At 39.3% G+C, this 26,187-nt stretch overlaps 1 protein-coding gene across 4 annotated transcripts in view; it reads left to right on the forward strand.

Annotated features, from left to right (window-relative positions):
* Nucleotides 1–22,003, forward strand: part of LOC137637099 (uncharacterized) — a 42,794-nt gene extending 20,791 nt beyond the window's left edge. For 2 of the 4 annotated variants that reach the window (XM_068369394.1, XM_068369393.1), the window contains exons 2-7: nt 3,280–3,408; nt 9,320–9,397; nt 12,995–13,078; nt 13,578–14,198; nt 15,988–17,676; nt 19,824–22,003. In XM_068369394.1, the coding sequence (XP_068225495.1) occupies nt 13,617–14,198; nt 15,988–16,707 (1,302 nt within the window). In that variant the 5' untranslated portion in view covers nt 3,280–3,408; nt 9,320–9,397; nt 12,995–13,078; nt 13,578–13,616 and the 3' untranslated portion in view covers nt 16,708–17,676; nt 19,824–22,003. Of the gene's footprint in view, nt 1–2,730; nt 2,902–3,279; nt 3,409–9,319; nt 9,398–12,994; nt 13,079–13,577; nt 14,199–15,987; nt 17,677–19,823 lie in introns of all 4 variants that reach the window. The other 2 variants (XM_068369392.1, XR_011043387.1) reach the window with 2 other exon arrangements.
* The last annotated feature ends 4,184 nt before the right edge of the window (nt 22,004–26,187 follow it).

A 26,187-nucleotide genomic window follows, 5' to 3' on the forward strand; every position in this document is an offset into this window, starting at 1 on the left:
TTTAAGAGGTCTTGAGACCTGAGACCAGCGTTACTCTGCCTTTATTTTCTCCCCTAATCTCTTCTGCAGACGAGCAAAATAAGGGCTCAATCGTCTGCGGGTGGGAGTGACGGTCTCGGTAAGACACGCCCACAACCACCGAGAATACTTCTGTGCGCCGATCAAGGCCTGCTGAACCCTTATGCCCTTCGACATTGCTTCTCCCCTGGGCTTGGGAGCTTGCAAGAGGTCCCGGACTGGGAGGACGACTGGCGCGCACAAAAGTACCCTCACGCACTAATCACTTATCACTTTGATTTCTGTTTGCACTTATTTCACTGAACTCGAAACTTTAAGTGGTTTGTACCTGAAATACGCAATTCTATCCTTTCTCAAAGTTAGTAATTGCGAAAACAGAATTACAATGTAACAGAAAAATCTAATGAAAGATAATTCAGTGGTTGGAAAGAGACTAAACACTAGATCACTCTAGAAACGTTTAGTTTCTTCCCCTAAAGAGACTAGGGAGAAGAGCAAAAACGATAACGACGTTACTCGTACGCCTGGCAGGCTTGAATGAAACGTTTATCCTCTTTCTCCCTCCGTCTCTATCTCTCTCTCTCTCTCTCTCTCTTGACTTAGAACCTGAGAGAAGAGCCCAATCATATATATCGTTAAAACATATTATTGTTAAAGGAAAAAACTGAAAAGTTCCTTTATTAGGATCAAAACCATTAAGTTAAGAAAGAATGAACAAAACGCTAGACACGGTTACTCTTACTGCAACGTGAAACCGTGAACATTCTTTCTCTATCGTAACGATAGAGTGCAAGTTGAACGTTCTGAACGTCAACAACTGCAGAGACAAAACAAAACGTTAGTTCAACTTTGAAAACAGTACGAGACTGTCAAAGAAAATCTTTCAAACTCTGTGGCGGAAATAGCATAATATGTTAACAGGTAAAACCGAAATGACGGGCTCAAAGTTTATTAACTTCGGTAAAAGACCGCCTACTATTAGGAAGGTCGAATATAAACAAATATAAAAATTAATTTTAATGAGTTTATAATAAAAGGAAGTTAATCGAAGAGGCCTATAAGAGGCGGAGAGATATAAAATAAATCTATAACTTTTGTTAAGCAAAATTAAGAAAGAGAGTCTATACTCTCTTAGACACCAACACTTCCGTCTAAGGGAAGGGTCGGCCATTGAAAGGTGAACGAGAGTTCATACTCTCTCGTCACCATAATTAATCAAATTAATTCCAAAAGCTAACTAAGCTAATATAGAAGTTTCCAGTAAAGCGACAGCCGAAATCAAAGAGAAATACTTCACCAAAGTCGTGAAAATACTCCAAGAACATAAGCGTATCCCAGAACGTCTTGCCGGAAGCACGACAGAGGAATAATTGGGGAGGTGTCAACAAGAAGTACTTGAGTACCTGGCCACAGGTGGCGCTGGTAAATACACCCCCTTCTAGTATTGTGATAGCTGGCGTATCCCTCCATAGAATTCTGTCGGGCAACGGAGTTGACAGCTACATGATTATCGGGTAAGTTTAATATTGAAAAACACATAATCAGCCATAAGTTTGGACATTGTGGTCACAGGGACTTTAAACTTGCCTCATAATTGAGTGTATGAAAGTCCATGTCAATTAATACATACGAAGGTCAAGGGTCAAGGTCGAGGAATAAGCTACCACAGCGGAGGTATGCGCTCTACTGAGTGCCCTTCTAGTATTTATTAGTTTTTGCCTAGAGATCTTGTAATGTAGTTGATACTGGGGGAGAGAGAGAGGTGTGCATCGAACCAAAACAGAACAGCGAGAAGGAGCTATCTAAGCATGATTATTATGACTCGAGCACCAAGTTTTTGTCAAAGGTCAGTGAACATAGTTAGGGTCAGTAATTTGACATATTCAAGGAACTGAAATTGTGCTTTATGGACAAGAAAAGTTTCTTATGAAAATGAGTTATATCCGTAGGGTGGATAGTCTGTATTGTGTGGTTCCGATCGCCAGATTGTGCGTCATGGAAAAGCAACTTTACTCAGTTCTGTATTCATCTGAGGACCTTGCAATATAAATATGGTCTGTACAACCACCCATAAGATAAACACTCAGATACAATTAAGCCTTTTCTTCGAGAATCAAGATGACAAAAACGGCCTGTAAAGAACGGCAGGCTCTAGAAATGATTACGACAAGATGATTTCACATATACACTTAAAGTGATAATACCGATCGTCTACTAATCAGGGTATTTCCGGAGAGAAAGAAAAACTTAAACCATAACCTAGTGCGCTATAAGCATGATCTTGTAAAGGTCTACTTGACAAATTCAAGACAAAATCAGGGTTAGCATGCTTATTCTAATCAGTGAATTGATAAAATTATCTGTTAAAGACTGTAAATTTATTTTTAATGTAAAGTACTACCTGCAAAAGTTTGGAATGGCAGTGGGTAATCCCCTATCCCCAGTACTCAGTAACCTTTACATGTACATGGAATTTTTCGAAGTTAAACTGTTACCAGCGATTTTGCCTAAAGGGGTTTTTTGGTTTCGTTGTGTTGACGATATTTTTTGTGTTTGGCCTACATATGAGAATCTAAATATTTTTTTGGAAAAGTTAAATAGTTTAGTATACTCCATAAAATTCACTATTGAAGAAGAGAATAACTGTAAATTGCCATTTTTAGATGTTTTAGTGCATAGAAATAATAGAAGATTTGTTTTTGATATTTACAGGAAAGCAAGTACTAAATTATGGCTACCATATTAATATTCGGGCACTCCCCAAGAGAAATTAGTTCTCTAAACTTTCAAGTGGGCTCCACAAGGCACTAGAAGAGTGGGAAGACCCAGGCCTACATGGCTGAGGACTATGAAGCATGAAGTGGGATGGGAGATGATGAATGGGTAAGTATTGATTTAAAAGGTCAAAATAGAGACGACTAGCGAAATCTAACCGAGGCCCTTTGCGTCCATAGGCGAGGAGGAGATGATGATGACTATATTCTGGGGATAATATGTATATACGTAAACAAATTTGACACATATGTTACACGAGTTCTGTGTTAGCAGTCCTATGAGTGGCCATCAATGCTTTTAATGTATAATCTTATTATTGGTGAATAACCTTCCAGTGTTAGTCATTGGAAAACTTACGTACAAAGACTGGCTTACCGCACTGACATTTTTTTCTTACCATTGCTTTCTTTTTTTCAATTCAATAGATTTTACTTGTTTGCAGAAGTATTTCATGACATGCTTATCCATGAATTAAATTATTTTCAGATCATGAAAGTTTGCTGCAACGATTGAACAGCAAGTACACTGCAGTTATAGAGAAGGCACCAAGAAACCGCATGACTTAAATGCAAAAACCAAGTTCTCCAGGATTACTGTACAATAATCAATTCCAAGGTAAGAGATGGGGATTATTTTCTATTTAATTTTAAAAAACGCCTCTTTTAAAAAGTAACAAAGGAGGAAGCTATAGTCCATTTCTTTTAGCGATACATATTTGCACCGACTCGCAATGGTGCCCTTTTAGCTCGGAAAAGTTTCCTGATCGCTGATTGGTTGGACAAGATAATTCTAACCAATCAGCGATCAGGAAACTTTTCCGAGCTAAAAGGGCACCGCCACGAGTCGGTGCAAATATGCATCGCTAAAGGAAATGGACTATAGTACCTGGGTTAGAGGTCTGATCATGGAAAATTATCCACATCGTCAATGCACAGTAAATCATATTTGAACTAATTATTAGAAAAAAAAATTCTCTCTCTCTCTCTCTCTCTCTCTCTCTCTCTCTCTCTCTCTCTCTCTCTCTCTCTCTCTCTCTCTCTCTCTCCTCCTCCTCCTCCTCCTCCTCCTCCTCCTCCTCCTCCTCCTCCTCCTCCTCCTATTTTATGTATTAAAGGTTTACTGTGAATAAGAGACTGGGAAATCTAAATATTTTTACATGACACATCCGTGTCCCCAATGTTAAATTTACTAGTCATGTGTATATATGATAAATGTCAAATTATTTGTCTTCACAGGAACATTCATTTTTACCAGACCAGTTGAATACTGTTAGAAATTGTCTGACAGTCCTGTATTTATCATAGGGTCTTGATTAAAAACAATTAGAGTTCTAAAGGCTACTTATCAGTGGCAGAGGCAATGGTCAGTGACAATGCCATAGAGACTGACCACATATGAATGTGATCAGCGTCCAAGCCCCCTCTCCTCCCAAGCTAGGACCAGGCAGGACCAGGGAATGGCGGCTGATAACTCACAAGGTAGACCTTTAGGGTCCCTCAAACCCCTCATCCTTAGCTCACAAGGATGGTGAGGTTGCAGACACTATAAGTGTAATCACCCTTTTCCTTTTTAAGCAAGAAGATTATCAATAATGAAAATGGCTACCACATTAAGACAATTGATTAGTTGATTATCATTAATGCATGTGGCAGTGTCCCAGGGCACATGCTACTACATCAACACTGATACTATTCGTATTAATAGCTGCTGCTCTTTAATTCTTAGGTTGTTTGTTTGGTTAGTGAACAAGTCGTCAATTTACAATTCTTACAACAGCTCAGTCATTATGTTCCCGCAGTGATGTCACGGCAACCCTGCAAGTAATTCAAATTTGCAGCTAGGTAATCAATTCACTTTTCACTTCATAACGCAGTTAATTCTTCGTGAATTCTGATGCTTTCTTTTTTGACGTTGGTATTTAGACATACATTATTAGATCTGTATGGATCATGATGTACTGTAGTGTTAACGTATGTTTGCATGACGTTCACTGCTGTAATATTATATCAAATGTGTGAGAGGGAAGTGGTATTAGTTTCAGATTATTATTATTAATTGCTAAGCTACAACCCTAGTTGGGAAAGCAGAATGCTTTAAGCCTGGGGGCCCCAACAGGGAATATAGCCAAGCGAGGAAAGGAAAGAAGGAAAAATGAAATATTTTAAGGACCGTAACAGCATTTAAATGAATAATTCCTATTTAAACTACAAATAATTTAACAAAACAAGAGGAAGAGAAATTAGATAGAATAGTGTGCCAGAGTGTACCCTTAAGCAAGAGAACTTATTAATCCCTTTCTCACCTGATGTGGTCCATTTCATACTTCGCTTTCTTGAGGTATACTCGTTCTTTGTTGGGCGGTTTATGTTGAGCAGTAGCTGGTTTGCTGGCAGCTACTCTTGTTCAAGTATTCTGTTCAATGTTCAGTTTCTTTATAGTAGTCCAAGCGTTCTTGCTGTTATATTCTCTTCCTTGAGGGTACTCGCGGGCACTTTAATTTATCTTATTTCTCTTCCTCATATTTTATTAAGTTTTAATAGCTTATATATGAAAGATCTATTTTGATGACACCGATCTTAACATATTTTATTTAAAGTATTCATGACTTCATTTATAGTTTATTTATTTCCTTGTTTCCTATCCTCACTTAGCTATTTTCCCCTGTTGAACCCTAGGGCTTATAGCATCCTGCTTTTCCAACTAGTTTTGTAGCTTAGCTAGTAGTAATAATAATAATAAGGGTCTTTTCTTAGATCCTAGGCAAGGGATGAAGGTATATTCGCAACCTCTCAGGATATATTTTTGTAATTGGCAAATTAAAAAGGTAAAACTTTTATCATGGCTTTTTGAAAGGTAAATTATTTTTATGAATCGTGTTATAATATTAGGTTATGTAGAGACCAGAGTCAGTTCATTCATTGATCCCTGGAAAGAGCGATTTATTGATTTCCTGTGAGAATTCAACGAGTACCATAAGAAGAACTAGAAAACAGTCCACAAAGCTTCCTTTGTCCAGCTTATGAAGCTGATATAGATGGTATACTGGGGTGGATTCTTGCTCGTAGAAATTTTGATGTTTAGGTTCAACTTTGAAACTTTATTTGTGCCAAGTTCATGTGTGTAATTAAAGCATTCCAATGAATGTATAAGGCAAAGTGTAGGATTTCCCTTTTATTAATATTAATATTATTATTACTAGCTAAGCTAGAACCCAGTTGGAAAAGTAGGATGTTATAAGCCCAAGGGTTCCAATAGGGAAAATAGCTCAATAGAGAAAGGAAATAAGGAAACGGATAGAATGGTGTGCCTCAGTGTTCCCTAAAGCAAGAGAACTCTAATCAAAGACAGTGAAAGACCATGGTACAGAGGTTATGGCACTACCCAAGACTAGAGAACAATGGTTTGATTTTGGAGTGACCTAGAAGAGCTCCTTTCTCTTCTACCCTTAGTAAGTGGAAAGTAGCTACTGAACAATTACTATACAGAAATTAACCCTTTGAGCAAAGAAGAAGAATTGTTTGTTTAGCTTAAGTGGTGTCATGTGTATGAGGACAAAGGAGACTGTGGAAAGAATATGCCAGGCTATTCGGTGTACGTGTCGGCAAAGGAAAACTGAGCCATAACCAGAACGGGATTCAATGTAGTACTGTCTGGCCAGTCAAAGGACCCTGTAACTCTTTAGTTAGTATGAACGGGTGGCTGGTGCCTTGGCCAACCTACTACCTGTAATATTAACAGTGAAAATTGGTATTTGTCACAAGTGTGTGTTGCTGAAATGCAAAAGAAATGTCACGTACTGTATTTGGGACAAGGGGCAATTGTCAAAATCTTAAAAGTATGAGATAGAATTTTTGATTAACCCTTCATAGATTTCCCCATTTAGGCACTTTGTACCTGTAATAATGCAGTTGATGCATTTGAAATTTGCCTCTTAAGTTTTGCCTTTACTGTAATTGTATTTCCTGTGACATTTCATAACATTGGTTTTATTAGCTATTTATAACAACAACAACAACAACAATAATTGCAGCTGTTTCTTGTCTGCTGCATGACAAAGGCCTCGCACATATCAGTGAGTTTTGCCAGTTGTCTTCACCACGGTGGCCACTGCGGTATAGGTGAGGGTGTGAGATTTTTGTGTGATTGCTCACACCAAACCAACCAAGTAGGGGTGTCCCCCAACTAATACATCTTTGCAGATCATAGTAATATACAAACTTTTTCACCATGTGAACGTATACCCACTCGGAAAGGGGTTAACTATTTAAGTACTGTTGATATAAATATCACATTTACGAAAACTATTTCAGCCATTTGTATAGATGATGTAATCATTGGAGGTTGAAACGCATTTTCTTCCTGTCTTCTGGGAGAGACGTCATATCCGCTAAGCATCGCAAGACGAAACTGTTGTAAACAGAGAACCTACTCTATCCTATTGTGCTGACTTGTATTATTAAGGAAAGATGGTTACCTTGATAAGCGGGTTTTTAATGTGGATGAGACCTGGTTATTTTGGCTGCATATGCCAAGCCTTAACTATATAAGGAGAAATTGACTTGATTCTTACAGCTGAAACCCTTGCTGGTGTATCAGGCGGAGGATCCAGGGGTATAATGGAAGAGACAACTGCCTGTCATCTAGAGATTTAACAAGAAGGCTCGAGTGACACGCCATCTTACCAGGAGTCTGACAGTGTTATGTTTCCAAGGGTTTGTTTAAAGTTTTAGTACTAGACAATGCTCCTGGTCACCTGCTCACTTGAGTCCATTGGCTAGCCAGACTGGAGTGGATCCCTCTCATTTTTCCTTTCCCTGTACATAATACACCAGGTAGTCTGGCCTATTCTTTCCGCATTCTTCTCTGCCCTCATGCACCTGACAATACTGAGATGACCAAACAATTCTTCTCTCCAGGGGGTTAACTCCTGCACTGTTAATTGTTCAGTGGCCACTTTCCCTTGGTAAGGGTAGAAGAGACTCATTAGCCATCTTTAGTATCTCTTCTAGGAGAAGGACATTCCAAAATCTAACCATTGTTCTTTAGTCTTAGGTACTGCCATAGCCTTTGTACCATTCTTCCGCTGTTTCGGAATAGAGTTCTCTTGCTTCAGGGTAGACTCGGTAATGCTATTCAATCTTTTTTTCTCTTCCCCTTAATTTTTTTAACTTTTTTATAGTTTATATATGCAAGATCTATTTAATGTTGTTACTGTTCTTAGAATATTTTATTTTAGTTGTTCATTATTTCTCTTGTACTTTATTTGACTTATTTCCTTGTTTCCTCTCCTCACTGGGCTATTTTTTGCTATTAGCTCCCAAGGGCTTATAGTATCCTGCTTTTCCAAGTAGGGTTGTAGCCTAACTAGTAATAATGATAATTATATTAATAATAATTATTTGGACCATATGGACCAAGGTGTCATTGCTTTTTTGAATTCAAGCCCTACTGTTTTCAAAGGACATTTACTAAGGGCTCAGAAGAAACTGACAGCAACAAGGAATGATTAAACTTGAGAAGTCGTCTCACAAATTATTGTTGCCTGTGTGGACGCAACTTTATTCTTTGTTCCTGAAAGATCATTGGTCCAAACCTAAGGGAGTAAAGAAGTGTTTTACTCTAAGTCTTGGTAAACAACCCAATAATAAGATAAAAGTTCTATAAGGCAATAGATCATTGGAGTAGTTCAAAGTAAAAAAGGGATTTTGACGAAGGAAAAATCTATTTCTGGGCGAGAGACCTGTGCCGCTCCGTGAAATGCTCCTTTTGCATCATTTCTAAGGTATATAACTGCTATGAATTACCAGAGAAAAAAGTTGCATAGGAATGCCAGGGTTGAACCCAGCTCGCTCACCTATATAAGGTGTCGGTATAATACTGGGGCGTGATAAATCACAACCAGAGGTCTCGCGCCATTTAGATATCTCCTCCTCAATATCCCCGTTACAGCGAGGGCACCACTGAATGCTACTACCACCATCTCAACCCACGCCAACTACGTCACTCCTTTTCATAGCATCATCGCTTCCGCTTGTTGTGATTTTTTGGCTGTGTTTTTCGGTGTTTTTTCTCCGCTCTAGTGCAAGATGTCGGATGTCCAAGATTGGGAGTATCCTGCATAATTTCTACTTTTATAGTTCAGTAAAGTCATATCTTTCCCTTTAACTGCAAATCAGAAAGGTTTATAATTTAGTTGTTAAGTGATTTTCATTTTACTGGCTTCCCTTTGGCCAAGTTGCCCATTCCACAGGCCTCTGCTATTATAATTGAGTAATAATTGACTCTATGGTTTATAAATTTAGCTATTGGTTATTTACAAAATACACATTGTGTAACCTCCTGTGTAATGTTATTGAAACACTAAACCTATTTTGGAGTTCGCTGTGGAATATACTATATTGAATTAGTGACTTTTTTTTGTATGTGGGGAGACTTAGAGACTTGTCCGTATGACTTTGATATAAATTGTATTAGTTAGTTTACTGTTTAATAAATTCTGTAACTAATTTGGTATTGTGATTGACAGGTGCCCTGCAAATCAGCGGTCAAAGAGGGAACTGACAGTAAATGCCGGGAATCGGATCTTTTCAACTACAGATTAAAGGTGAGTGCCACATGTAGCAGTAGGTATGCTTTAGACGCTAAATATCTCGCTGAAGCATTTTTGTTTTTACTAATTTTTAATAGGATATCTGAATCTGATCAAAGAATCATACATACATACATATACCAAGGCACTTCCCCCAATTTTAGGGGGTAGCCGACATCAACAAATGAAACAGAAACAAAAGGGGACCTCTACTCTCTACGTTCCTCCAGCCTAACAAGGGACTCAACCGAGTTCAGATGGTACTGCTAGGGTGCCACAGCCCACCCTCCCACATTATCCACCACAGATGAATCTTCATAATGCTGAATCCCCTACTGCTGCTACCTCCGCGGTCATCTAAGGCATCGGAGGCAGCAGCAGGGCCTACTGGAACTGCGTCACAATCGCTCGCCATTCATTCCTATTTCTAGCACGCTCTCTTGCCTCTCTCACATATATCCTCCTATCACCCAGAGCTTCCTTCACTCCATCCATCCACCCAAACCTTGGCCTTCCTCTCGTGCTTTATAGATACGATTCTCAAATTATCCCGGCCCTTCCGGAACGGAAGGAGATATTGAGGAAGGAGAGGACTAACTGGTGAGGGACCTCTGGTCGTGGTTCTAACACGCCCCAGTTACTATACCAACACTCAGAGTGAGCGAGCTGGGTTTATTCCTGGCATTCCATGTAACTTTTTTCTCAGGTACATTTAGCAGTATTTATACCTTAGAAATGGTGCTTTAAGGAGCATTTCACTGGGCGACACAGGTTTTTCTTTCGTCAAAATCCCTTTTTTTACCGATTCTTAAATTGGGCTTTCAAAGCATTAGTTACAGATTTAAGTACGTTTAAAATAGTTATCATCATTTAATATCATTACGTTTTTCATGTGAAAAAGTCATACCCAGGTAAGAGGTGGTATTCCGAGAGGTACACTTCGAAACCACCCACTCCCACAAATTGCCGAACCAGCTGGTTGTAGTTGGGAAAGGGGGAGGGGGTGAGAAGGGTTGAATCTGTGTGTGCTCATCTATATGAATATTTAGACGTAGTTTATAAATAATGGAAATATTAACTCAACTACAGTATAAAACCTACTCTCTTGGGCTAAGATTCCCTTGCTTGAGGGTACACTTTTCTATCATTTCTCTTTCACATATTTATCAAGTTATTATAGTTTATATATGAAAGATCTATTTTAGTGCTCTACTGTTCTTAAAATATTTTAATTGTTTATAACTTCTCAATTGTAGTTTGTTTATTTCCTTTCCTCACTTAGCTATTCTTTCCTGTTAAATCCCTCGGACTTGTAGCATCCTGTTTTTGTAGCTAGGGTTTTAGCTTAGCTAGTAGTAGTAATAATATACTACTGACTAGTATCCCCCGAATATCTCGTGTAGGTCAGTCCAGTCATTTGTATCATACCCTCTCGGTTCTGTTGGTAGCCATGTCTACCATGCAGAGGAAATGGCGAATTCTAGTAATCGTTGCTGACAAAAAGCTGGGCTTGAAAGTGGCCCAGTGGTTACTTTCCACTTGGTATGGATTGAAAGGCTCAAGGGATGGTCGTGAATGGCAGAGACAAGGGACAGTGACAATGTCCTATACTTCATGGCAAATGAGATAACATGTTCTTTTCAATATAGTTGGACAATTCGATCTTCAGTGGTAAGCCTACTGCCTTTGGGTGGAAAGTTTTATAATATGTGTGTCCATTTTGTATAGTTTTTCCACACTGATATAGTATTATTATTATTATTATTATTATTATTATTATTATTCTTACTAGCTAATCTACAATTCTATATTAAAAGTAGGATGCTATAAGCCCAAGGACTCTAACAGGGAAAGATAGGCCAGTGAGGAAGGGAAATAAGGAAATAAACTACAAGAGAAGAAATGAACAATTAAAATAGAATGTGTTAGGAACTAGCTAATCTACAATTCTAGATTACAAGCAGGATGCTATAAGCCCAAGGACTCTAACAGGGAAAGATAGGCCAGTGAGGAAAGGGAATAAGGAAATAAACTACAAGAGAAGAAATGAACAATTAAAATAGAATGCGTTAGGAACAGTAACAACATTGAAATAGAGCCTTCATAAATAAAGTATAAAAAAGAGACTTATGCCAGCCTCTTCAACATAGACTATTTGGAATTTTCCAACCCTTAACCCCCAGGGGTTATTTTTTTTCGAGCACATTGTGCAGTATATTTTTTTTTAAATTACTCTAACAGCCTTAATTTTCATCATAGAGAGGTCAGGTTGGTCTCATTCTCTTGGAAAATGCCTGAAGTTTCTCAAAAAATTATCAAAAATATGCAAAAAAAAAAAATGTAAATAGCATTTTTTTGCAAGGACGTACCGGTACGTCTATGGGGGTTAAGGGATGAGTTTTTTGAAACGTACCAGTACGTCCTTTGGGGGTAAAAGGGTTAATAGGGGTCCATATTTTACTATATCCACGTGACAGAGGACTGCTTTATAATACACACATGCCAGAAATATTGCTTGCCTTATATATACTGATTATTTTAGTAATTCTACCTTGTTTTATTTTATCTATGAAAGTTTACGTAAAACTCACATCTCTTGCATTATTTTGTAATGATGATGTTAATGGTGATTATGGGTATAAATAGATACTGTATAATTAAGAATATTCATGTGATAGAAATTAGAAAATTGACTAACTCTATTAAAGAATAATGTTTCACGAACATCTGGGGCCACAGTTTGCCCATGTTTGCGTTCAGGATCATCCCCTCGTACTCCTATTGACGCAAAGGGCCTCGGTTAGATTTCTTCAGTCTCTATCTTGAGCTTTTAAATCAATACTTCTCTATTCATTATCTGCTTCACAATTCATTGATGCAAAGGGCCTCGGTTAGATTTCGCCAGTCGTCTTTATTTTGAGCTTTTAAATCAATACTTCTCCATTCATCATCTACTTCATGTTTCATAGTCGTCAACCATGTAGGCCTGGGTCATCCAATTCTTATAGTGCCTTGTGGAGACCAGCTAAACATTTGGGGAACCAATCTCTCTTGGGGAGTGCGAAGAGCATGCCCAAACCATCTCCATCTACCCTTCACCATGATCTCATCCACTAATAGCACTCCAGTAATCTCTTATAGTTTCATTTCTAATCCTGTCCTCCCATTTAACTCCCAATATCCTTCTGAGGGATTTGTTCTCAAATCTACTAAATCTATTGTAGATTGTTTCATTATCATACCACGAATCATGTCTATACAGTAACACCAATCTCAGTAAACTAATATATACCCTGATTTTTATATTTGAATTTCAGGTGATTTGATTTCCAAATTTTACTGGTGGATAACGGGGGAGGGTGGGCTGTGGCACCCTAGCAGTACCAGCTGAACTCAGTTGAGTCCCTTGTTAGGCTGGGAGGAACGTAGAGAGTAGAGGTCCCCTTCTTTGTTTTTGTTTAATTTGTTGATGTCGGCTACCTCCCAAAATTGGGAGAAGTGCCTTGGTATATGTATGTATGTATGTACTTAACCTAGCCACTGTCGGGTTTCCTTTTTTAGATCTTTCATCAAATCCCTAAATTAGATTCTCCATTTATTGCTGTGTTGCAGGTGAAGGAATTTGCCCTGTTGGAAGGAAGCTCAGCATTGCAGCAAAGCGAGAGATCGGTGATCTGGAATGGCATCTTGAACCAGGTGAGTTGGCTTTGACTTCGGATATGATATTCGCCGCCTTTTATTTCACCTTAGTTTAAAAGATAGAAGGAAGTCCCTTACGTAAGGACGAGTTGCATCCTGGAGTTGCTATTGGATCTGTTTCTGTCATCCTGTCATCTGTCCCTTGTTTTCTCACAAAATTTAAAAGATTAAGTTACTTACGTTAGGACAAGTTGCATCACGAAGGGGGTACGTGTAGATAAGTTCTCAGGCCCAACATTGTTGTTGTTATTTTTAGTCACCTGATCCAATAGCTATTTGTGGATAAAATGCTTCTCTAAGAATAAAATGGATTTTTACTTTAGTTTTTATTTATTCAGATAATGTTTGATTCATTTCACAGGTCCTTATCTTTCATACTTCTCAAGCTGAAGTTTTCTATCTCCGGTATTCACAGTAGCTGATCTTAATAGTAAAAAAACAATAAAAATCAGTTTATTCTTCTCCCGGCTATTGATACTCACCCTCCTCTTTCCAGTACTGGCGTCTCTCATCGCAGTTCCCCCTCCTGTCGCTGATGCCCGGGTCCAAGCAATCCGGGGCCTTGGTTCAGAATCTCGGACAGGCCATATCGGGGACGGCCTCGAGGTTCCAGCTTGAAATCGTGCCGTCCAAAAACGAGAGTTTCGTTCCGACGTGCGGCAGAGCCTCGGAGGTTAAGGACGCGGAGGGGCCGCGTAAGAGGGGGAGCAACAACTCTCGAGACGGGTCTTCGCAGGGATCGCAGGGGAAGAAACGTTCGTCTGCGGAAGTCGGCGGTGACGTCAGAGTAGATAAAAACCTGCAGAGTGACTGCTTAAATAAAAATATCGAAGAGGAGGCCAAGAGGAAGGTGGAGGACTCTTTCAACCAGCAGGTCTCGGCCGTCGAGACAAAGGTAGACGAGGAAAGGGAAGATGAAGAACTGGGGAACGATCCACTGACGAAGGTTGAGCTCTTGGAACATGAAGAAGAAGTAGAGGAACTGCTACGGAGAGAGGATCGAAGTGGGATTGATAACGAAGCGGCCGCGGGGAAAGACGAGGAAGATGTGCGAAGCCCAGCGCCGAGTCCCGCTCCGTCTCACGAGTCGATGAAGACTGTTGGGCCCCTTGAGAAGGTGAGCGTAGCTCTCGAGTTTAAGGATTTTGTAGTTAATTCGTTAGCGAGTCTAATGTAAATTCCATCACAACTTTCCTCTATGAAGAGAGGTAGACAGAAAGAGTTTATATTTTTTATTAAATTAAGTTTTATAAGAAAAATTAATTTTGTATGAGGTAACTTACCGAAAAAAACCAACTTGGTAATAAAGTCTGGCAAATAAAAAGGACCAGAGACTTGTAGTAAGTGGAGATAGAGGTTTAAATTCTTTAAAAGAAAAGGTGATGTTAAAATATTTATAATTACAATTGCTTTGTAACGAAGTTACAGAACTGTATTTGTAAAATTGTCACTTAGAGTCCATGGTTTTATTTCAGAAGTTATGTAACATTTCCAAAACTTTGCAAATTCTTGAAAGTCATAGAAACATTTATGAGAAGTTTAAACTACTGAAGTTCCACTGATTCAACTACCCGATTAGGAAGATCATTCCACAATCTAGTCACAGCTGGAATAAAGCTTCTAGAGTAGTGGGAAATGTTGAGACGCGATGAAGGAGGTTGAATCGCGGAAACTCCTGAAATTTAAACCATTTATCAAACTCTTATTATTTTTTGTATATTTAATCCTTTTACCCCCAAAGGACGTACTGGTACGTTTCACAAAAGCCATCCCTTTACCCCCATGGACGTACCGGTATGGCCTTGCAAAAAAAGCTATAAAAATTTGTTTTTCATATTTTTTGATAATTTTGAGAAAATTCAGGCATTTTCCAAGAGATTGAGACCAACCTGACTTCTCTATGACAAAAATTAAGGCTGTTAGAGCAATTTAAAAAAAAATATACTGCAAAATGTGCTGGGAAAAAAATAACCCCCTGGGGGTTAAGGGTTGGAAATTTCCAAAGAGCCTGGGGGTAAAAGGGTTAATCTGTTAACTGTAACTTTCATTACCAGTTTTACCTCTCTTATAGTTTATTCTTCAACGCCGAGCTGCTTTCCATGTTCAGCCCCTTGGCCTTAAATTATTGCAGCTTTTTATTTGTAATCCCTGTGGAGATACTCCCGCTAGAGTCATTTGGTTCTTTGGCCAGATAATACTACATTGGATCCTTCTCTCTGGTTACAGTTCATTTTCCCTTTGCCTTCATACACCGAATAGTTTGGACTATTCTATACACATTCTTCTCTTTTCTCATACACCTGACAACACTGAGATTACCCAACAATTCTTCGCTCGAGTGGTTAACTAATGCACTGTAATTTTAAAGAGAAGTAACGTAAAATGAGTAAGTAATATGCAATCGTTCGAAGTCAGGCCTTCTCCATCATGAGGCTCAATATTATACAGTATTCTAGAAGCTTTATTCCACCTTTGACCAGACTGTGGAAGGATCTACCTAATCGAGCAGTTGAATTAGTAGAGCTTCAAACTTGCAGCGAATAGTTTTGTATTGAACAGGCTGACATAATTTCTCGCTTCATGGTTTATATATAAATAATGTTTTGATGTTGTTACTGTTCTTAAAAGATTTTATTTTGTTCATTACTTCTCTTGTAGTTTGTTTCATTATTTTCTTTCCTCACTGGGCTATTTTTCCTTGTTGGAGCCCTTAGAGAGCTTGTAGCATCATGCTTTTACAATTAGGGTTGTAGCTTGGATAATAGTAACAATAATAATAATAATAATAATAATAATGATAATTATAATTCACTCAAAGAGTAGAATAGGAACTAAGTAATGTTAGAGGAGTAAGACATCAAAGGAAACCAACAGAAAGTGTATTAATCCTCCCTCCGTTTTTTCAGGTCACGATGTGGCAGGAATCTCTCATAGGCTCCGTCGTGCCCCACGGCTCCTACCACTCCTCCTCGAACATGAGTCCCGCCGCGTCCCTCCTGTCCCTGGGCTCCAGCCAGCCCTTCGAGGCCAGACACCTGACAGACCTCGACCTGAAGGATTTCCACCCGCTGCACAGCAGCACGGCGCTGGGACACAGCGGGGAGAACGAGCCAGGTGAAGACGCCGGCCTCGCCTTGCCGTTGATCGACCCCGGAGGGGAGCTGGAAGATGACGCTGGGAACGGTTTGGATAAGACCGATTCGCCCCAGTCCGCCTGGAAAGGCGGCGCCGCGACCCACCACCTAGCGTTGGGGAGGACTGTGATCAAAGCCCGGGATTTGGATAGCGGTTGCCCAGGATCCGAGAGGAGCACCAAAGTCAGTCAGATCGCCAGTCTGGAGATGGTCGAGTATCCCCCGGAGGGATCGAGTCTTCACCCCGGAGAGATCCATGTTAAAGGGACAAAGCTTATTGGCGAGGGGACGTGTCGGGAAGTCACGCCGTCGGAGATACCCAACCGGGATATTGTGGGGGAAACTGCTGATGATGTAGGGCAAGAGGTTGAAGGACACTTTGAGAACGCTAGTGATAAGAAAGGAGAATGCGACAAGGAGAACTCAAGCCCCAGAGTTACCGAGGGAGATAGTAAATCGTCATCCCCCAGAGACGACAGAGGAGACGTGTAGGAGGTGAAGACGACGAAGGAGAGACCAAAGGATCGCAGGAGCCTCCACACGAAGAGAGCTCACCGGCAGGGATCGACCGGGAGGAGATGACAGCAAGTAGGAAGTTACATCCTCGCGACGGCCAGCGCTGGGCAAGTACGACGAGAAGTACACGAGCAGTCAGTTGTCTTCCACCCCCTCGGAAAAGTCGACGGGGAGTTCCCACAGCTCGTCCTCAGCCGAAATACACAGCAACATCTCCAGGTTGAAGCGAGACCTGAACTTCCTGAAATCTCAGATGATGAATTTGACTAGTGAGGTTTTGCAGGACAAAAGAAGGATCTCCTTCTCGGCCAGGAGGAAAGATGGAGGTAGGACGAACGTAGGCTTAAATCCAGTTCGGGTAATTGGTCGGCCCGACGATAGCATCCCTAGGGTTCGATAACCGAGTGGTTCCGGTCAGACCAGCGACGGCGAGCCCAACTCGTCGCAGCACGTCTGTAAAAATGATCGCTTGAGGAACGGCAATCCGAGGATGACATCTTCCTGGAGGGAGGACAAGGACGATAGCTCTGCCCACAGGCGTTCTCCACACCTTCGGGAAGTCCACGGTAACGCAGAAGGAAAGCACCTACATCGACAGGAGTCCAGTTGGGTCAGATTACCCAGATCTCCAAGTGGGAAGTCTAAGAATAGGATGAAGAAACCATCAACGGATTTCATCATTCCTGGGGAATTTAATTCTCCTCGCAGAAGCGGAAAGAAGTACGGGAGTACTGGAGACACGCGTGGCGCCGTGACGCCCGAGCGCGTGCCATTTGCCGAGAATACGAACAAGGTGATCATACGGGTGGAAGAATCTGTCGACGATCTCAGGGACCAAAGCGAGAGGCTCGTTGCCGACGGACAGCTTCGGTTGGACGCTGAGTACGGAAGGTCGAGGAGAAGATGCCGATCTTCTTCGCCCATAATATTCATCCAAAATTATAAGTAAGTTGAGGGAAGGTATTAAAACATGTACTTATTTTATTACTGTTATAATTAGAGTTAGTGAAGTTTCGGCTACCATTATCACTGTTAGCAGCAGGTCCTCTTGAGTTAAGCCTGAGAGTCATGATATTTTCTGTATTATTATTACTTGCTAAGCTACAACCTTGGAAAAGCAGGATGCTATAAGCCCGAGGTCCCCAAAAAGGAAAAATAACCCAGTGAGGAAAGGAAATAGGTGAACGATATAAGAAGTAATGAACAAGTAAAAATTAATTATTCTAAAAAACATTGAAGTTAAAATGATCTTCATGACTTCATAAAGCAATCTTCAGCCCTTCATACCTTTAAGGAGGATTTAGTCGATTAGCAATTTCCACAAAACTCTAAAAGTTCCTTGAAACTTCAACAAATGTAACATTCCGATATACGATCACAAATCCAACGGAAATCGTAAATCTGTGATATTGTATCTGAAGTTCATAATGAAATATTTCAATAGAATATTATATACTGTAATTTAATGCAGGAATAAGATGACATTTGCAACATGAAGAGAGACCATTTTGTTGACAGTTGCAGCTGAAAATCATTGGCATGTGAGTTAGGTGAAGCCTCTACGGCAGTGGTTCCCAAACTGGGGGGCGCCCCCCACTAGGGGGTCGTGAGGACGATACAAGGGGGGCGTGAAGTCATCTGCTCGAAATTACTTGTTTAATAGAATAATAAAATCATTAAAAGAACAAATATCTGTCATTACATACATGCATCCATCTCACTAAATTTGACCAGAAATTGTGCCTTAGTCTCATAAGTATTTCCTAAAATTATATGCCATGTTTTCAAATGATCTATTCTTAAAATTGCAACTCAATTTTGTCAATTTGCTAATGTTCAAACTTTTTTTCGCTCACTTAGAGCCAAATGTTTCGTTTTTAGTTACTGGAATGTACTATTATTTGTTTGAGTGGCTTTCATTATTAAAATGTAATACAAACAGAAATCTGTTTTCCTGTACAATGCTAAGAAATAAATGTAAGAATCATTTCATATAAAAAAGAAAAAGACGAGTGGGGACATACGGGTCTACTGGAAGCAAAAAGGGGGCGTCAGGTAAGATAGTTTGGGAACCACTGCTCTACGGGCTGCAAGATTGCAAGAGCCCGTGTCTGGCCAAAAGGGCCGGGCAATCTTCAACAGGTGAAGCTTACTCTAGGTCAAAACTTAATAGAATTCGACTTAAAGTTTCTTGGAACCTTATCAAGTTAAGTCGAGGACTTAATGTACACACAACTATCAAGTCATTATTCGTCTCGCCTCGTTCCTTATGCGGCGGCAAAGCTTTATCTGTTGTAGCTTATGATACATCAGCATTCTTATCTTCCATTTATGAGTATGTATATGATTTCCATAAAGCTTAAACCCTGTGATATATCCCTAAGGTAATATCATCTCATTAACTTGTTAGCTTCTACTCCGTCATCTCAAGCCTCTGGTTTTATTAGCCCATGGGAGAGACTATGAAAACAGTTTGTTAGGTAGTCATACAGATTGTTTTGCTCTTAGGAGGAACATAGAGAGTAGAGGTCCCCTTTTTTGTTTTTGTTTCATTTGTTGATGTTGGCTACCCCCCAAAATTGGGGGAAGTGCCTTGGTTTATGAATGTATGTATGTTGTTAAATTAAAGTCATTTGGCCGTTTGTCAGCTTATTTATCATATGTTGAATGCAAGTTGAAAATGTGCATTGTGGCCACATTGTCTTCCTGTATATCATAATTATTGGCATCGCCATCAAATGGTTTTGCCAATAACCTTGGCTCGTAACCTGTTGGCCTATTCACGGCGATAAATAATTAGCATTAAATCCTCTCTCTTCAAGGATGCGTTGGATAAATTAAGATAAAGGAGGTTATAATGAAACTAGGTCCTTCTCTCAACACTTTATTTGGAACTAAGAAAATTTACAATCTGCTCAAATGAGTTAGGGCGCTTATATGATTAAAATGGATAATGAAGTACAGTATCAGAGAAAATTGACAGAACAGTAAAGCCAGTCTTTGATTATTCTTACCCATTGCAAGCTATTCTGTGGAACAGCAACATTTTCCAAATGTCCAGCAATTCTCTAATGTAGGATTTTCCATTTCAGGAGACCCCGATGATGATATGCACTTCTTCCTCGAGGCAAGATCCGGAGAAATACTGGAAAGTTTTTGAATTGAAGGAGTAGTAGATGTAATGTCGAAATAGTTGAAACGATCACAATTGGAAAGTTGATATATTCATTGCAACCTAACAAATATTGCCTGTATTAATATGATTCACTTTTTTATCAAGAACTATCTCTTAGATGTTAAGTGAAATTGTGATTGGCTTTATAGTGCTGAATGGCCTTTGATACCCCCAGTAATTGGCTTAAGGCATAAATTTTATATCCAATTCATTCTTTTATTGATCATATTAATCCCACTGTACTGCAGGGTTGTCTGCTTAAGTCAACTTTTTTCCATTTGTCCATTGCATCTTCCCCCAGTCGCACTAAAGCCATATCCCCTCTCGCCACGTCCATCCGTCCGATCTTCTGTCGCCCGACAATCCTCCTCCTCCACCCCATCACTGGCATGTTCTTAGCTCTCTTGATTGGTTCCACCTTCCTTCTTATTACATGACCTTAGTATATCAGATGAGCTTCCCTAGACTTCTTTACATTACTCTTTGTCTAGGTTTTTCAATCCCTTAGTCATTTCTATTGTTCCCCCTGACTTTCCTGCAGCTTTATATTTAATTTTCCTTCTTTATAGCATTCTCAACATTACTTGATGCATAGAAGAAGGAACATTTTCCTGTATTTCTTACTCCTTCTTAGTATTAAATAGTTGTAAGAAATAGTCTTACCATCTTCTCTTGTCTTCTACCTCAAGTGAGGAATTTCCATCTCCATCTTTGGTAATTCCTATCTCCTACATCCAGCCTGCCTTTTATTTCCACTTCTGCTATACTTTAGATTATCTATTCCCCTTCTGGTGTTCCCATTATCGCATATTACTCTCTCCTGGTACCTCATTTTGCAATCTCTTCATTTCCCTCTTTGTCCGTCTATATTCTTCTCTTGATTGGTGGTTATCTTTTTCCCACTGTTGTCTGGTTATACTTTTTTTTTTTTTTACCGGTGTTTGAACCTCTTGTTTCCGCCACCCTGTTCTTTTTCATGATGCTGTATACAATTTGGCTTCCCAGACACCTCTGCTGATGCCGGTACCACTATCTCGTAACATGCCATATCCTTTCAGGCAATTCTGACCTTCCATTTATGTATCTCTTCTCTGGCTCCTTCCACTTTGCCTCTGAACTCTTGTACCTTATACCCCCTTTAGTTAAGTTTTGATCCTATTCGTGGCTGGGGTCTTTCCTTATTGCTTTCAGCCTGAAATCTGCCACTATCAGTTTATGAGGTTCTATGGATTTATTTGTAATCTTACAATCCGTAATGGTTTTCTTGGCTAACACATAGTAAATTTGTGAAACATTTTGTCCATTTTATAAGTTACTCAATGACTTCTTTTCTCAAACTTCTGTATTCATGACAATTCATAGCTTCTGCTAATTCCATCAATCTTTCACCTTCCTGATTGTTTCTTCCAAAACTCTTATCCCCAGATAACACTAGCAGTTCACTCCTTCGAGCTCTTCCTATGTATTCTAGTAGTTTCCCTCTAAATTCATCCTGTTTTTCGCCACGCCTTTAAGGGACACATGCCGAGAGGATATGCCATATTATCTTTCTCATGAGCTTGATTTCTTACATTTTCCTGCAAATCTGAAAGTAGATTAATTCCTACCACATTTCTCCTTGTATTTTCCCTTGCATAGTAAACTTTATATCCTTCCCCAAGATTTCTTGCACGTTTCCCCTTCCGTTTTGTCTCCTGTATATATAAAAATCCTTATTTTCCCTTGCATAGTAAACTTTATATCCTTCCCCAAGATTTCTTGCACGTTTCCCCTTCCGTTTTGTCTCCTGTATATATAAAAATCTCCCTTGCATAGTAAACTTTATATCCTTCCCCAAGATTTCTTGCACGTTTCCCCTTCCGGTTTCTCTCCTGTATATGTAAAAGTCCTTCTTTTCCTTCTATGCATGACATCCACTGACTACTTGAGTCTAAGGGACAGTGTAGAGAGATTTAATAAGTTTGTTCCATAGGGTGCTAATAGTATAAAAGGATTATGAATTTGTCAAGTTGAGTGTACAGCCCAAAAAATATATACAGTGATGAAGACCTGAGAAGTTTTCTTTCATTAATAAACTAACAATTCTTTTGGAATTTAGCAGTTGTTTCAAAAACCCTCCAGACACATAATCCATAATTGTATTTTGTTCCTACACAAGTTCAAACCCTCATTATATATGTACGAGTTTACTCCTGAGTCATTTAGTTACGACCAGAATTCAAGTTGTTTGATTCTGATAACATTGTATGCTTACTAACTGCCTCACCCCTGTGTAGGAGTGGCCGAGTTAGCGAGACGGCGCCATTTGTCTCCTGGTCTCCCTAGTAGACGTACGTGTTTACTACCGCTTCCTCGCTATGATTTTGTTTGTGCTTTATGTACGAGTAATTACGAGAGCTGTTCAAGGTAGTGTGAGACTTTTGAAGACCAGTTTTAGATGTTTTTCATCTCAAGTTCCTATTTTAAACCAGGTTCTACAATGAGACCACATCCACAGTTTTAGCTGCAATTCAAAGGTAGAGATAAGTTGTAAATACCTGTGCTCTGTCAGTGGGCTGGATCAGGATTCAGTAACTTGATCTTTGTAGAAAATATTCATAATAATCTTGATCGCTCTCAAACAAAAACAACTCGACTACTTCCAGCCAATGCACATAATGTCAGCATGTGTTAAAGATACTGAGGTACACCAGTTTTATAGAGAAAATAGAACTTGGACATTGCAGACACTTAGGTTACGTTTTGAATGTTCTTCACTGAATGTTTTCAGAAGTCACAGCCCCAGTAGCAGAGTGGTTATTATTATTATTATTGTTATTATCATTATTACAGTATTATTATAAGTGTTATTACTTGCTAAGCTACATCCCTAGTTGGAAAAGTAGGATGTTATAAACCCAAGGCCCCCAACAGGGAAAATAGCTATGTGAGGAAAGGAAATAAGGAAATTACTACAAGAGAAGTTGAAGAATAATAACATTCAAATAAATCTTTTGTATATAAACTATAGAAACTCAAAATAACAAGAAGAGAAATAAGATAATAGTGTGCCTATGTGTACCCTCAAGCAAGAGGAAATTTTTCTTTGAGACACTGAGTGCTTCCAAACAATTGAGTGGCCATTCTTTGACGACCGTCTCGTGGAACTTCTTAACGAGGCTCGGGATTGTAGTCTATTTTGAGAAGTCCTGTTTGAATCAGACTCTGTTAATGTTTTATCTGGGAAGGACGATAGCCTCTTTCTTTCAGGGCTTTTATGTTGAAGCGACTTACAAAATTTCTGCTTATGGTCAAAATATTGAAGGAATAAATGTAGTTTTGTTCCACAATTGGATGGTCCTGTAAAGAACTATGCCCTCTGGGAATACTGTACATAGCTAATGCTCGATTGGGTTGAATCTAAAGTCTGCTTGGTATAGGTCATTCATTTACTTTGTTAACCCTTTTACTCCCGGGCTATTTGGAAATTTCCAACCCTTAACCCTCAAGGGTTATTTTTTTTCAAACATTTTGCAGTATATTTTTATTCAAATTGCTCTAACAGCCTTAATTTTCGTCATAGAGAGGTCAGGTTGGTCTCATTCTCTTGTAAAATGCCTGAAGTTTCTCAAAAAATCAAAAATATGCTAAAAAAAATTTAAATAGCATTTTTTTGCAAGGAAGTACCAGTACGTCCATGGGGGTAAAGGGATGAGTTTTGTGAAACGTACCAGTACGTCCTTTGGGTGTAAAAGTGTTAAGCTTGTACAAGATTTTTCTTATTCTGACCATCCTTTGCATTCAGATCTTCCCTGATAGTACAGTACCATCTGCTTTTGTTAACCTAATGCCCTATGTATAGTAAGAGAAAACGATACCTGTTTGAGGCTCGAGGTGAGGATGGCAGGGTCATCCTTGCCAAGATTCTTGGACATGATGTGTCCTACCATGCTAGTAGTATTTCTAGCTTCATTTCAGAAGCAGATCTTCTGAACGATATTTAACTTTCAAAATGTCATCTTTGCTTTCATGGTTTTAATTGAATATTCTTTTATTTTTTATTCACAATAAACGATATCGGCATTAATGACCTTAGATGTCAGGATGTCGGAAAACCTTTAATCAATGAATCAATTGTAATACTAGGTATGCAGTTAATTCTAATATTCAGGCCTTCTCCATCCTGAGGCTCAATACTTAACAGTATTCTAGAAGTTTTTATTCCAGCTGTGACTAAGTTGTGGAATGATATACCTAATTGGGTAGTTGAATCAGTAAAACTTCAAAATTCAAACTTGCAGCAAATGTTTTCATGTTGAACAGGCTGATATAAGTTTTTATACTATATTTATGAATTATCTATTTTAATGTTACTGTTTTTAAAATCTGTTATTCTAAATGTTCATTAGTTTACTTGTAAGTCTATTTTCCCATTTCCTTTCCTTACTGGGCTATTTTCCCTGTTGGAGACCTTTGGCTTATAACATCCAACTTTTCCAAGCTTGGATAGTAATAATAATAGCAATAAATTTGAAAATAGTTTCTGTTTCAAATATTAAGAATTAATGGAAACTTCTAGGATAGGTTTTTTTTTATCTCAAGTTTCTATTCTCTGGGTACTGGTTCCCGATCATTATGTTCTGCGATATGTCTGTTGGAATGAGGTTCTACTTTGGAGATTAATTAGCCCTTAGGAAATTTGTCAATTGTAGTCTCACAAAGGTTTTTACATTTCCTAGAAATACTATTTGTTTTTGTCACCCAATCTAGTTAAATAAGGGTGAATGTTGTGCACTCGGATCTCACGGCAATTTTGCCATATATGAAACAAGGTTCCACAGAAATAAGAACTTTTTTATCGTTATGACAGAGGAACTTTTAAGTTTCGCCGAAGCAAGGCTAGTCTTCTTTCTTCCTCATTCTGTGTTGGCATATTTTTCTTTTCATTTTAACCTCTTGTTTAAATTTTGGTGCTCATATATACTATACCTTCTTAGCGTATAGGAAGGTGGAACCTATTTTAGGAGGCTGAAAGACCATAAAATTTTAAATAATAAAATAGATCATAATAAGTCTTAATGTATTGCAGGGCATGTAGGAGATTTGTATTTTCACATTACTGTTCATAACCACAAAGTATGTGGTCCATTATGTGGATGGAATGACCACATGGACACTCGGCGGAGGTGTCGAGACTCCGCTTATGAAGATTGTCTCCAGTTCTTCCAACTCTAGCTCGATTCAGAGTAACCTAATCACAGAGGTTTGTTCCATAGGGATGAGAGTCACAGAGGCTCCGAATGGCCTCACCAAGTGGGCTGTGGTCTGTTTTTCTCCAGTATTCTAGGCAGTAAGTTGCTGACTCCATGGGCTCGAGGCTATTGGTGGTTAAGAAGCTCATGCAGGATTTCAATCTGTCTAACCACCCTGTGACTGTAGAGTGGGTCCGTTTCATCTGTCTCTTATTTTTGGGTCTTTCAATGGGCTGTTTGGCAGATGTTCAGTGGTACAGGGCCTTCCAATCTATAGACTACTTGGAATTCCAGTGAATCCTCCCTTAACTTTGAAGTTCTGGTGATTCTCAAACTATGGCCAAACCTAACCCAACCTCCCATTGTCATTCTAACATTAATAGCGTTTCATTCAGTAAGAGATCTGAGCCTACGCTTCCTCACTACAAAATTGAAACCCTCTCGGTCTCAAAATCCTTACCTTCTATACTTCTTCTGCAGCCAAACTTTTTGCAATTTCATGATCCTAGTCACTCTATGAGACAGCTAGATTGTGAGGCAGAAGACTGAGCTGATCTGGTATTACTTATGTGGATGGCATGGCATATTGTATGATTCCCTTAAAATCTGAGGTGAACAAAGTTTCAATCAATTTGAATTGTTTTCATCGTATTTCAGATAACAGCCATCGCCGTTTACTTGCAAGTTTAGCCACTAACTCATCTCGCTATAATCGTATTGGGGCTAATATAGGTGCTAGTACTGTACATCCGAAGATAATACGATTCTACACGCTCTTTAAGCTACCCGTTTCAAAGTATAAATACATACATACATACATATACCAAGGCACTTCCCCCAATTCTGGGGGGTAGCCGACATCAACAAATGAAACAAAAACAAAAAAGGGGACCTCTCCTCTCTACGTTTCACCCAACCTGACAAGGGACTCAACTGAGTTCAGCTGGTACTGCTAGGGTGCCACAGCCCACCCTCCCACATTATCCACCACAGATGAAGCTTCATAATGCTGAATCCCCTACTGCTGCTACCTCTGCGGTTATCTAAGGT

This window comes from Palaemon carinicauda, unplaced genomic scaffold (assembly GCF_036898095.1).
Source record: "Palaemon carinicauda isolate YSFRI2023 unplaced genomic scaffold, ASM3689809v2 scaffold534, whole genome shotgun sequence".
NCBI lineage: Eukaryota > Metazoa > Arthropoda > Malacostraca > Decapoda > Palaemonidae > Palaemon > Palaemon carinicauda.